This window comes from Thermobia domestica, chromosome 2, assembly GCF_964235325.1.
Source record: "Thermobia domestica chromosome 2, izTheDome1.hap1.1, whole genome shotgun sequence".
Lineage (NCBI taxonomy): Eukaryota > Metazoa > Arthropoda > Insecta > Zygentoma > Lepismatidae > Thermobia > Thermobia domestica.
The window spans coordinates 342,462,497-342,477,230 of record NC_137455.1 but is presented as its reverse complement, the minus strand read 5'-3'; the positions used below and the strand labels follow the sequence as shown (position 1 = coordinate 342,477,230).

At 34.7% G+C, this 14,734-nt stretch overlaps 2 protein-coding genes across 4 annotated transcripts in view; both read left to right on the top strand.

Moving 5' to 3' along the window:
* Positions 1 to 14,734, top strand: part of bru3 (CUGBP Elav-like family member bruno 3) — a 969,861-nt gene that overhangs the window by 431,505 nt on the left and 523,622 nt on the right. For all 3 annotated transcript variants that reach the window (XM_081749210.1, XM_081749206.1, XM_081749207.1), the window contains exon 2: positions 9,203 to 9,307. The gene's annotated coding sequence lies outside the window, so the exon portion shown is untranslated. The remainder of the gene's footprint in view (positions 1 to 9,202; positions 9,308 to 14,734) is intronic.
* The window catches only part of LOC145679564 (uncharacterized), a 43,236-nt gene that overhangs the window by 26,228 nt on the left and 2,274 nt on the right, over positions 1 to 14,734 (top strand). The window contains exon 3 of the mRNA XM_081750141.1: positions 9,203 to 9,307. Coding sequence (XP_081606267.1) covers positions 9,203 to 9,307 — 105 coding nt within the window. The remainder of the gene's footprint in view (positions 1 to 9,202; positions 9,308 to 14,734) is intronic.

The following is a 14,734-nucleotide window of genomic DNA, read 5'->3' as shown; positions in this document are numbered from 1 at the left end:
AAGTGAAGAGATTTTTGTGAGGTGTGTTCAGTGACGTAACTAAGGGGGGCAAATCCGGAAAGTTGAATTTTAGTTCCAGCTTTTGTGTTTTCAATTAACTTACATCGATTTTAGAGATTGGCAAAATATCCAAGTATAATATTTGAGACAACAGCTTGGCTGTTTGTCATAATTAAATATTCTATTCTGAAGTAACAGACTGTTCATTAATTTTACACATATGCACATCCCGATATAAGTCGAAAAAAAAAACATTGTGATTTGCAGTTATTATGATAAGACTATAAGAATATGTCAAGCATGCTACTCTCAGATTATTTGGCAATCAATGTTACATACATTATAACATTTATAATTTATATGTTTTACATTTTATATATATAATTTTATATGTTTACAGCATAAAATATATATTTTTGTAATAATTAAGACAATGTAGCTAGACTTTTTTAAATAAAAGTATTAGCTGCAATTAGATTTTTTGTACTCCTTTTGAGACATTTTTAATATTTTTTCATGATAACTTTTGGCTAGCAGCACACAATTTACCTGTTCGGGGGTTGTGAACACCCCGCGCTAGTACTTAAGGGTTAAAATGTTCGGAAACATGAGAACATATGTTTTCTTTGAAGTTAAATAATCGTCTCATTGCTTGGGGTTGAACTCAGTCACAAACATTGCTTCACTAGTAGATTATACAGAGAATGTTCAAGTTAGGCGTAAAGCGATAGGTACCCTTGAATGCTTCAGTGCAAGTGTGTAAATCTCTTGCAGTGTTGATGCGTTCATATGGATGTAGATATATGTTTGTGTGTGTATCTAAGTGAACACTATTGGACGTCAGAGTGGGAACGAGCGTGTGCAAATCGATTACAAATGCATTAGTCATGTTGGATGACATTATGTGTGCGTGTGTCTATTTGCCACAGAGAAGGAAGCTATATTTGAATGTGCGTACACAACACAAAGGAACGTACTATTACCAATACAGTTTATGTCAACGGGGATCCAAAGTGGCTTTTGCCTAGGTAATCACTGTACACACGCCGAGAAATAGTTCAACATTTTCTTTTATGCATGGCGACTATTAATAATGCAATTTTCACCCTTTTCATGTGTGAGGGTGAAAATATAATGTTTCCCAGTTCAATATAATGTAACTTCCGTACCCAATTATAGACGGTGCTGTTAGAAGTACGTATTGTGTCGTAGAAGACCTTGTTTGGATGATCTATAGAATAAATTCTCAACAAATATTTGCTTTAGTATAAAAAATTGTATATGTGACAGTAAATAAAGTTAATTAATTTATGAAACAGTGTTAGGTATTAGTGATGATGTCCTGTTTCTTCCAAAAATATTTTCTTGGCAATAATAAAAAGTTGTCAGAAATTATTCAGTCATTAGACTTACATAGCACGTGTTATATATACTCAGTGGTGTATTTAGGGGGGCTTCCGGGCTTAAGCCCCCCGAAATCTTACTATAGTAAAGTATATGAAATATCTTGCAAAATTTTCACATTTTCAGGCAAAGCCCCCCCTGAAAGTAAGCAAAGCCCCTCCCGAAACAAAATCGTAAATACGTCACTGTATATACTGGACAAGTCAAACTGACGGACCCATTTTAGAGATTTATTCTGTAAATTCTGCACTTCCAAAGCTTAACTTTCAAAGTTTAGTTTTCACTTTCTACCGCTAGGAGCCAGCAGTGAGCAGTTAAGAAAAAGTGGCGTTGACTGAAACAATGATCTTTCTGTGTACTTAATTATCACGTAAAGAAGTCTGTGATTAGTGCGCAACGGCATTTTCGTATCAAATATCGAAGCGACCCACCTATGGAGAAGGTTATTAGTAAGTGGTATGAATGTTTCAGAGATTCGAGCTGCATCTGTAAACGAAAATCGACAGCCGTCCATCGACTCGGGAATAGACAGTGAGTGGAACGAGTTCGCACGTGGTGTGTGCTGTATTACGCGAGATGCTTACATAGAACACTTGTGATATGTTTGAAGAAAACTTACATAGAACACTTGTGATATATTTGAAGAAAACTTACATAGAACATTTGTGATATGTTTGAAGAAAACTTACATAGAACACTTGTGATATGTTTGAAGAAAACTTACATAGAACACTTGTGATATATTTGAAGAAAACTTACATAGAACACTTGTGATATATTTGAAGAAAACTTACATAGAACACTTGTGATATGTTTGAAGAAAACTTACATAGAACACTTGTGACGTATCACAAATTTCTATGAAGAAAACTTACATAGAACACTTGTGACATATCACAAGTTTCTATGAAGAAAACTTACATAGAACACTTGTGATATGTTTGACGAAAACTTTGACAAATTATCTTTCTTAGCACATGTCTCTCAATAACATATGCTTATTAGATTTCACAGAATACATTTCTGGAATTGGCTCCATCATTTGTACTTGCCCTGTACTCAGTGGTCAAAGTGAGACGGTATGCGGTGGTATGCCATACCACCTCTGGTTTTTCAGTGTTGAAGACATACCGTCTCTGGTTTCTCAGTGATCAAGACATACCATTACTGGAAAGTGGATGCTAATATAACTTTCATAAATCCCTTTTTTTAAAACACAGTAATTGACGAATTGCTTTGCACGTCAAAAATTTAATTTCTTATTTAGAAATAATTTGTAAGTTGCCAATGGTTGCCGATAAGGGTCACAGGACAGAGAGGAATGCATTATGGATCCAATCCAAACAAAAAATAGTGTATTGAGGTGACTTGTTTGAATTGAAATCGGAAAGACTGTTATGAATTCATCAGGACCAGAGTCGGCACTAGGCAATTTGCCGTCCATGCAATAGTATCACTTGCCAGCCCCTTTCCCAGAAAGAACAAATCTTTAAAACCACGATTTTAAGTATGCTACTCTATTATGAACAACAAAGGGGAGGAAAAGTACACTCGCACTCAGAAAGGCCTAAACACTACAAATACAATCTCGCTGTGTCTATTTTCTCTTTAACCCTTTTGTGCATGATTTGTGTCTTTTAGCGAAAAAAATAACCAGTATTGGAAATCCTCATATGGGAACTTGAAAAATGAATTAAAACTTGAATTTTAGATTTTTCACTTAATTCCGACGAGAAATAAGTAAGTGACCATATATGACCCACTTACAACTCACAAAGAACATGCCAGATGACACCAAAATCTCTTATTCATACACGTCAATATCTTACACAGCAGACAAAACAGTCATTTGGTGCCTTTGATAAATCACAAAAAAAAGATAAAGTGTAAAAAAAGGGTATGTGCCATATATGGCACGGCATGCGATAAGGGGTTAAATAATAATATGTTATGTTACTGAAAGACATAGTAAACACACCTGCAGAGGAAAGATGGTAATTCCTTTTATCGAATTCAATATCAATCAAATTCTTGTTGCTTTAGCATTGTCCATCGACCTTAAACTAATGTGACTTAAACATAATATATCGTGACGGGGACATATAGCCTCGTTGCTGACGTCCCAATTAATCCCGATTCATTCATTCATTCATTAAACATAATATATGAGTGTAGTATTTAAACAGAAGGTCAGCTTCGTAAATATAAATAACCATCATCATGAAGTCTCTTTTCACCAAGAAATAGTTATTTTAAATAATAGTTATAACAGATTTTGTTGTCCCTCGAAACTTGCCTCCCAATGCAAATGCACGTATGTTAGAGCCGGTCCCGATTGGGGACTTCTTTTCTGCCTATAATGATAAAAAAATACGTAACAGACTCCGGTATTTACGAGAAAATAATATGTAGTTTATCCAGTCAAAAAACCTGTTTTGCATCTTTCTAATAATTGGATAACACTGTGAATTAGTCTGCTGTCATTATCTGCGTGTATTAGTGTATCCCTATATTTAAATCATTGTGACGATTGCTTTTTGATTTGATATTGTTAGTTAATGGAAATTAAATATTTTCAATATCGAGAAGTTTTTAGTAAAAAAAAAAAAAAAAACTTTCTTACATTCTTCCACAATAAATTCATTTATCAGAAAGTTAATCCCCTTGACATGAATTTTGCTGCATTTCCTTACTGTCTTACTGAAGCGCAATGTGAGGCCAAATTTAAAGAACATACATGATTGATATACAATAATGGTGGATTACGTTGTTCTATATGTAAAAGTGCAAGAGAACTTTGGGTGCATTCAAATCTGAAAATTTGAGTATGAGCGGACTTAGGGATTGTCTGCTGTGGAGGGGAGAGGGTGAATCTTCAGGGCGTCTCGAATACCCTCAATCGAGTGGGATTCCAGGAGTTGTTCCGCGAGAAATTGTTTAAAAATTGTTCATAAAATATATAAACTCGGTTTTTGAGTATTTTCGTGTATAATTCCCTATAATACAACATAAGGGGATATTTTTTTTATTTTTCTCAGAAAGTTGGGGACGAGAGCAAAGCCTATGCTCCTTTTCCGGTAACTACGGGGAAGTTGTCCCATGATTTTGATTCATTATATAAATACAAATACAATCTTTTAGGCAACATACCCTCACTGTATTTCAACATTTACCCATAGCCGGTATGTCGAATGAAAATTCTAATAAAAAAAATACCACCTCTGCTTTTATTCCACTTCAAACACTGCCTGTACTATATATTTTGTATAATTGTTAAACTATTAATAAGTTTACATTATAGATTGTACCGTTAGATGTAACTAATATAAGCCTATTCCACCATCTAATAATGCATATGTAGACTGAATAAAAAATCCGTCCTAAGTGCCTAAAATGAAAAAGTTCCGTTTAATGTAAAAATGTAGCCTATGTGGCTAACATTACTCAGTGAAAAACTGACTATCTAGTATTCACTGTGGAAGTAGTTCAAATAATCCCCAGAAGAATGGACGTGCCTATATTTTCATTCAGTTCTGGGCTTACTCAATATTTTCATTTTGACTTACTCAATATTTTGGCACTTAGCACGAATTTTATATTCAGTCTACATATATATCGTTGGAATATACGGGAGGCGGATCTTCTACATGCCGCGTATTTTTTTATTTATTTATTTTTAAATTGAATCATTAGGCTTCCAAACTGTGTTGTGCGTAAGTACTGGAAGTCTTATAGAACGACTATGTCCGTCTGTCTGTTAATAGGTTAAAGCAAAAATAGCAAGAGATGGCGACAAACAGTTGGCCGATATGAATTCAGTCTCAAGAATAGGTTTCAACAAAAATTCCATAAAGCCCAATCCATAAGTAAACTGCCTTCTCAGGATTATATTGGAAGAATTTATTTATGATATATCGTGGGGGTAGGCATCCTGAAATAAATTTTCCTGCACGGAGGAACCATTGTATGTGTAAGTGTGAATATTTTTTCTACTTTTGATGCTGATAAAAAATGTCGTCAAAGACTGTGTTTTTAAAAGACTTGAGCTAAAAATGTCTGATAGAATCTTTATTTCGTTATAGAATAATGATGTTATGTTCGTATGTTCTTGTCGAAAAACATATATATAGCAGATAGTAAGAGTGACAACTTTCTATTTGGTAAGATGGAAGGAAGATCTATCCGATAGCCTTTTATAATATTCTATACAAGTATGAAAGAGCCATTATCTCCTTTCCAATCCCCTCTGTCTATTGAAAAAGCTTAACAATTCATGAAGTATAACAAGGGTTTGGAAAGACAGTAAAGGGAGGAAGGATGGAAGAGAAAATATTTCAAAGTGTGCAAATTGTCGACAGTGCAAAGGAGGGACAAAGCCAAGCAAAAGATTATTCATCCGTTCCATCTCCTTCGACAAGCTGCCACTGAGGCTTTCTTTGAACATGTCAGCCAAGACCGAAGGGGATCATTAATTATGTAGCAACGAAGAGAGAGAGAGAGAGAGAGACAGACAGACAAAGAGAGAGAGCATTCGATTACAGATAAAAGCAATTGTTCGGTGGGAAGAATTCATATTCCCCCCTATTTACAAGGTAAATAAGCCAAAACTATTATATCATTACATTTAGAAGTAGACATTTTAAATTTATATTGTTTTTAAGCTGTGTACTGAATTTTTATGACAATGTACTTCCACATTCCCAAAATACCAAATAAATGAATATAGTATTAAAATAAATGTACCCTTGTGGACAAAAATGCCTTCTTATCGCGCCTGTAGAGTATGCGACCACAACTTACCAAAAGGGTGGACAGGTTGCATTGCATAATAATCAGGGATAAGTTTTTATATTGACTAAATTGAATTGATTTTAGTTTAGCGTCCCGTTCAGCAGCGAGGCTATATGAGACGTGGACCTACTGATTAACGTGGAATCCGAACCACATGAGCTCCCGCCGGGAAGTTATATTGACTAAAGAATTTGAGTAGGCATTTGTAACGTTAGGTGTAGACCCAAATTTGCAACATCAGTCTATAACATTTTAGTAATCATAACAATGTAACATTTTACTAATATTAAATGCTAACGATTAAAACAGGGCTGTTAATAGTAACGAAACCAAAACTGTTTTAGGGTTCCGGCCTCAAAAACCTAAATAAACGTCTGAATTTGGCGTGCTTCAGGGAAAGAATCGAAAGACATTTCGACATCTTTCGACCGGAGAATATACATGCAAGCTATTAACAATATTCGATATTTTATTTTTCAGAATTCAAATAGTGTGATTCAGTGATAGAGTGATAGTTGCGAAGGAGAATGATCCCAAATTTAATCCGAAATCACAAGAACTTGTGTCAAAACCGTAGTTTTCTCTTTGGAGGGGACTACTCCTGTTTCGTAGACTTTCTTCATTTCACTAGTTTTTGCGTCACTCTTTACTTATTCAATATTTATACTGGCTTTGAGGACAAAAGTATGGAACATTGAAGTGAAACTATCACTCAGTTCCATTTATGGTAGCCGCCTTTTATTTTTCTTTATTCAAAAAATAAAATAAAATAAAAATTTTTAACATTCAAATGAAACTCTTTTCATACCAGTCTGGTATCTTTCCTCTGCAGGTTGAAACAAAAATGGCTATTAGTGTTTACTTCTCGAGTTCTCATTTCACGAATTTCGATTTGATATTTGAGCTGTGCGAGTAATTTTAGAGAGCAAATAACGTTATAGAATAAATACTTGAGAATTCTCTTTTAGAAACTAGTGATGCTTTTGTTCATTGGTAAATATACATTCAAGGGAATATCTAAGCTAAAAGCAAAGTTCGTAAATAGTGAATATAGCCTACATATTTTCTTGCCGATCGTTTGTAATGGGTATAGTTTCGAAAACTTTGTTTGTGAAGAAAAAGAATTCTTACTCACTAAAAATAATATGCACTCTAAGTGAAAAGTGGATGGAGGTTTTGAAACAAGCAGCAATTGTTTACCAAAATATTTTTTACAACCGCGTAATGATAATCAAATATAACACCTCATCCCCACGTACTTTGTCTCCGCGTGTTGTGTACACCAAAATACCAGCACAAAATGATGTTACTGGAATATTTACATAATATTTTCCCTCCTCAATTCTGGCTCCTAACTAAACTTAAGAGAGAGAATGTGTGTGTATGTGTGTGTGTGTGAGAGAGAGAGAGAGGAGAGCGTGAGGAAAGGATGAAGTAACAGAAGGGGGAAGGAAAAGGATGATGCGGAAACTGTCGACAGTTGAATATAGTTGCTGAGTCAACAAACGTCCTGTTCCCGGCAAATCCCTCGAGGAAATTTCTGGGCCTCGAACTACTCTTGGAGTGTTTGTAGTTATGGATGGAGTGTGTTGGATGTGTGCATTGTATTCATGCTTAATGTTTAATGGACTGCTATTACGATTTTGAAGAAAATATATTGGCATGATTTTTTAAGGATAAAAGACTTAATTGTATTCCTATACAGACTATTAAAATAGTAACTACACATGCAGAAGTTCCATTACATCAAACGCAGCTGATACCATAGTATTAATTATATTACTAACACACAAAAATGTAGTTTTGATCTATACTTTTATTGATATTGTTGATGCTGGGCGAGAACTTCATCAAACACACTATTAGTGACTGATGTGATATTCAGTCAAATTTGTTTAAGATTGTTGATAAATACTATAGTCTTGATTTTTCATCTGATTCATTTATATAGGATGCTATTCGTGCTTGTGTTAGGAATGAATGGAGATTATAATAGTTCCTTATTTACATGTGCAGGGTGTAAACACCAAATAAAATAGAAAAGCCTAGCCTTCCCTGCTGAACTAGTGTCAAACGTTTGTGGTTTTGGTACACGTAGTTTCGTGGTCGAATCCCGTTCAGGGCATGTGTGTTATGTCTAGTTCCTTCATTATTCATTCCGCATCGTCTCAATTAACTTAAAGAGTCAAACTCGTGGAACGTGAAACTAAAAATAATATAAATAAACGCTGCTTTATGACAGAATATTAGTCTACCCTAAGAAAATTCTTATAGATGTCTGAATACAAAAGAAAAGACTTTACGTAAGCGTAAATTTACATAACGAAATGGTGAAAGTAGTTGAGTTATTATGACTAAAATCTAAAGTAAGCTCAGAATTGGGTTGCCCTTAAGAGCAGACATGTCAGATTTCTCATTACTTGATGCGTGGCGGGTCGGATCTCTTTCAGTACAAACATGCACTTTCCTAAATAAAAACATCTTTAAATTTTGTCTCATAGGCAAACCTAGATGTAAAGTTGTATTGTGACATCATGTAACGTACAGTCTTGTACAAAAAGTCTTAGTCATCTTTGTATCTTCCAAAGTGTATACAGGAAATTGTATTACTTTAGTTTGAAATAAAGATTCCAATTGGCAAAAAAAATATACGAATAGAAATACGCGATTTTTCAAATACAGGTGACGTCTCCACTAGTCTAGGGGTTAGACCCTTATTTGTTTCAAGAGGACCCGGGTTCGATTCCCTACGGAAGAATTTTGAAATTTGAACTCATTACGGTGGATCAGTTACGGTGGACCACCCTAACTGTAGGTCCATCTCTCATACAGCCTCGGCGTTAAACTAAACAATAAACTCCAATTCAACCAACTAATAAAATACAGGTGGCCAGAATGTTTTAACAAGTCAGTACATTGTAATCATAATAATAATAACTTTGATTTTTAACATTTACGAAACTATCATAATTATATATATATGGTTTTACTGTTTTTCTCTTTGTAGGTAAGTATGGCGACATCGCCTCAACGAGTAGATTCACCAGTAAAAGCCGCTCCCTTGTAGGACCACCATCCTCAGCCTCAACGAGTCACCGTGATCTCCGTTTTTGTAAGTAAAAACAAAATGAACGTTGTGTCTTACAGTTTCGTAACCATCGTCGTCTTGTCTGTGTGATTCGTTTGGTGACATGGCTGTTGTAGTCTGTGGAAATACATTTATTCTTATTTTAATTGACGTTGGTTGGTCACTAAATGCTTTATTATAGTCCTCAGTACCGTATGAGTCAATAGTTTACTATCGTTTTAGTCGAAGTAGAATGGCATTTGTTATTAATGTGTTGAAATATGTATAGGGTAATTACACCTGTGTAAAAATAGTCATCTTTGTCAGTATGTACACCTAGAACTGATTTAGAAACAAATTTTTAAAATAAATACTCTAAATAATTAATGGATCTGTGAATTTTAACGGTTAATTATAAAACAAAACTTAACTGATTTATATTAGCTTTGCTATACTCAATAACTTACACTAAAATACAAATGCTGAGCAAAGTAACGTTTATTATAATATAATAAATGTAACAGTTTCGGATATTTAACATGTCCTTCTTCAGACACTATCGAAAATAAATGAAAATACAGACTCACATCTGTATTGTTTAAGTTCGTAATTGTTCGCTCCGCTAAAAAATAGTTCTACTCGTTCACTTGGCCTATTTAAATCAATATTTTTTTAAAGCAACGTTACTTACAACTTTAATGATTATCACATCTCTGCTTTCCAGAGCCTCTGTGGATAGGACTATAATTTAGTGCTAAAATAACATTGAATGACAACATTTAAGGATAAGTAAAACATTATTTTAACACTAAGTGAGTCCAAAACGGCTCTTGTCCATGTATAGAAAATCTTAGAAAATTTAGGGGAAAATGTCGAATCTGCATGTTTTGTAGAACTAGGAATACTTCAGCGTGTTCATGAAAAACTGGAACATCTTCAAATATTTCCAGTTCTACAAAACGCATCGAATCTAGAGTTTTTCTCAGTTTTCTGGGATTTTCTGTAAATGGACAAGAGCCATTTTGGAACAGGATCACATAAATGATAGTCTGAAACAAGCGCGTACCCAGAAATTTTTATTGGGAGGTCCAAGCTTGGGGGTCTACTACTTCAAGCCACTACGTTTATGTAGTATTGAACGGGTATTATTCTGCACCCGAAAAGATGATAAGAAATTGTGAAATTCTTCCACCTATATTTTGAGAGCAAATGATAGAACTTGATTGCTTTTATAAGATAAAAAGCACAGATGAAATGTAAAATCAAATTTTCTTGCTACATCAATCATTTTCCCTGTTAAGCAAGTATAGTTTTATTAAGAAAGTGTGCAAACGTATGTTGAGTTAGGAAGTTTTTTTTTTTTTTTGGGGGGGGGGGTATCTGAACACGGTGTACCCTCGTGAGTACGCTCTTGCTTTGAAATGATAAAATAGTGAGAATAAATAAAAATCGTTAAAATAGTGACGATTTTTAACCAATATTGATTCAAATAGGCTATGTGAATAAATCGAACACTTTCCTGTAAGACTAACAATGGCAATCTTAAACAAGTTCTATTGTAATCATCTGTGTGTGTGAGGGGAGTTGAAAAATGACATTGTGCTCTAACAAAAGTTCTTGAGAAGTTAAAAAAGAGGTACAGATTTCTGGTCTAAAAACTAAACGATTTTCAGATAAAAATAAGCTCAAGACTATTGTAGATTGAAGCTTATTCCTGTGACAAGTGCAATGACTTGACACAACCACGTACCGGCTAGGAGAGATTAATTTCAACCTCAAATAGGTATGTTTTGATATATCACTGGAGACTGTAATGGATGTTGTACCGCTGATGTAACATGAGAATAAGTAGAGCCTGTACTCGAGCCGGTTTGAGAAAAATTCAATTTGGATTGGACTTTGCCGTTTTCTGTTTGGATGCCTTTTGAAAACACTTGGGAAAGTGAATTTAACTTAAAGTTCCAGTTTGTACACTGGATAAGCTGATAGATCCATAGTCGCTATAGTGGCTCCATGTAGCGTAGTCACTAAGCCTGTCGTCTTGGTTGCGAGCGGCCCCATGTTCGATTCCCAGTAAGAAACTCGGTCGTAAAAGTACAAAGACTTTATCAGGGAAACCAACCTGAGTGACGTTTCCTGGATTCTCGTCATTTACACCAATGCTGGAATGGTATTTAACGTAAGGTTCCAGGCCGCTTCTTTCCCTTTCCTCGGATAGTGGGATCACCGAAAGGCGTCAGCCCTCAGAGTGACGGGCTCGCATGGACATATATGCCGAAAATACAAAAATCTAATTCCTAGTCCTAATCATACTTGCTATAGAAATTCCCTCCATCCTAAAACCAGAAGACAGATTGCTACAAATTACACAATGATTTGTTAATGTAATATTTGTTTTATTCAAAATTAAAGTCAGAATGCCAGAAAATTAATTTATTAATATTTCTGTAGACTGGCTTCACTTTCCGAATTTCGCAAGTCGAGATCGATATGAAGTTGTTTACAGCTCCTAAACAACAAAATTATTGAAGATAACTTGTTTGTTTTTTATGTAATATTAGATACAAATAACAGTGCCACGTGTACACCACATGAAGAAGCTTGGTTTGTATGGCATGATATTTTCTGCCAACGAATGTTGAAATTGGAAGCTGCAGTAGATTTTTTACAATTTCTGGTTTTAGTAGGAAGATTAGAATAAAGATGGAATATGTTTTGAGGTGCATAATTCATTGCAGAAAACCGGAAGCGGTTGATTTCTGCCTCTTCTGGATTAAGAGAGACGATATCGTTTCAGAAAAAGCTTCCTGCTATCTCTTGTCATTTTTGTACTATGTAGATCAAAGTTCAAACCGGAAGTTGTAATGAATTTATATCACTTCCGGTGTTTTAGTAGAGTGTTAAGGATGAAAATGAAAAGTTTTCTTGCGACGTTTATTCGATAACATGAAACGGCTTCTCAGTATCTATTATTATTTTTGCTCCATATTAATCAACGTTAAAACCGTAAGTGGTTGATTTCTACCACTTACGGTCTTAAATACGGTATCACCTCCACCAAACAATTCGATTCCAAACTTTTAATTCTCTACATTCTAGCCAAAATTGATTGTGGTCCATCAAGTAGTTTTAGCAATTTTTTTGTCTCCTGAACGGATGGACAGACGGGTTAAAAAGCAAAAAGAAGTTTTAGTAAATTAAATTCTTAATAATAATAATTCAGATCAAAAGAAAGCATCTTTCGTATACTCAAAACTACTGGACGTTTGGGAGATGACGCCTGTAAGTCAGGCCACCAAAATCGTTCTTCGTTTATTTGGGTTGTATACCAGTCAAGGCGTAGAAAGATCAATAACTGTTATCAATAAAGCTATTCGGTTCACTCATTCAATGAACATTCTCTGTGTAATTTAAAACGATGAACATAAATTTATTCACTGTTCTCGAAAATAATTCCTAATTCATATAGTGAAGAAACCATTGTTGATTATCATATTCTATTCGGCCATTCTCAGCTTCCTTTTTTTTTTTTTAGCATAATTTAAATTGTACTGTTAAATATATTTCTACTTAAATCCTGAAATAATTTGTATCTATATCTAAGATTATTTTAAATTTAAAAGATATTTCCTTTGTTACTTCTGGTAAAGATGATTTAATTCAAGATGTTATACTAAATTCAGCAGTAAGGCGCTCAACTCTGATGTGAGGGATTCCTAGTTCAAGTTGCACATCATGTGAGATTATGCTCGACAATGCCGTGTGCTTAGGTTTTCTAGTTTTCCTGTTTCCTCATAGATTCTCATACCACTAATCATTCACTTGCTATTAATATTCCGTCTCCTTTAGCATAAAAGGGCAAAAACGTGGGAAATTAAAATAAATATTTCTCTTTGAAGAACTATTTTTTAATATAATTATTTTCAAGATAATTTAAGATGAAGGTATATCTCTTTATACTTATGTTTTACAATTACCGAAATCGTGGACATAAAAAAGTATCTTTATGTGTGATATCATAATGATCTAGTATTTTATCAATACTTTTGAACAAAATGGTCATTTTTTGTAAATTAGTATTTATAATTCTGTAACATCAATAATTGTGATGTCATACGTTATTTTTTTTAAAAAAAACATAAATACAGTATACATTACGATGTTTAATTTTTTCTAATTTTAGTATTATTATAATTTATCAAAATTCAGATACAGCCTGCTAATTCAATACTCATATAAAAGATAGATTTGCATTTCCGTCCATAGTCAGGAACGAGGTTATATAGGCCAAAGATGTACAACTTTGAGTGGAGTCTAAACTACTGTAGTGTATTTGATCATCTCTCTCGCCGAGAATCAGATCTGAGCTTCGTGCACCAAAAATCACTAGATCCAGGATAAAGGGTCAAGAAGACAAGGAAAGGAAGAAGAATGTCGACCAGAGTATATATTTAAAAGCACCGTTTCGACATTTAGAAAGGTACCATTTCTGTTAGAACTCAGGAAAAATCTCATTCAGGATGATGGGTCTTTTGATTCGAACCGAGGTCCTTATTGCAAAGTAAGAACACACACACCACGACCTTAATGCCACTCAACCAAGTTCTATTATTTCTAAAATCATGACGAAAATCAAGAATGAAAAGAATGGAGGGCATAGTGGATCAGTGATAGAGACCTTAGTTGAGTTGAGTTGATTTTAGTTTAGCGTCCCTTTCAGCAGCGAGGCTATATGAGACGTGGACCTACTGATTAACGTGGAATCTGAACCACATGAGCTCCCACCAGGAATCGAACCCCTGTCTCCCACGATAGAGCCCTTACTTCTGATGTGTGGTCCGTGGTTTGACCCCAGTCAAATAAGTTTGTGGTGGAGAACATCAAATCTTGATTTTCTCAGGGTACTCCCGTTTCTCCCCACATTCTCATTCCACCAATTCTTCAATAATCATTCACTTACCTTAGTCATCCATCTCCCTTAGCCTAAAGGATATAATTGTGAAACGTTAAACTGAAAGATTTCATTTCAGAACAGATATATATATATGTTTTCTCTAATCCAAAGGTAAATGTCTTCAGTATGTCAGCGTTTTCCAATGCTTTACTCAAGATAATTCAGAACTACATACGAACAAACAACAAAGAATAGAAGTTAAAGACTTTCAGTATCTCTCAAAGGGAGTATATATACAAAACTTATTTCGAGTTGTAGTATCCCCCCCTTTTCATGTCCTTGCGTTTCTTGTTGCTGTTGTTGTTGTTGTAAAGATACCTTCCGTTGTTGCCTTTTCGCTCCATCGAACATTTTTACTCTCCCGTGTGTAATTCTCCTGTTCCTGACCCCACACTCTTAGGATGTTTGTCTCTTTCTCGGACAGAGGCCATTGATAAGTCGCGGGGGAGGAGAGTCGTAAATCTCCAACCTTATTCCGTTTTGTGCGTAGTTACGTTGAGGTTGTTGCTTCTTTCTAC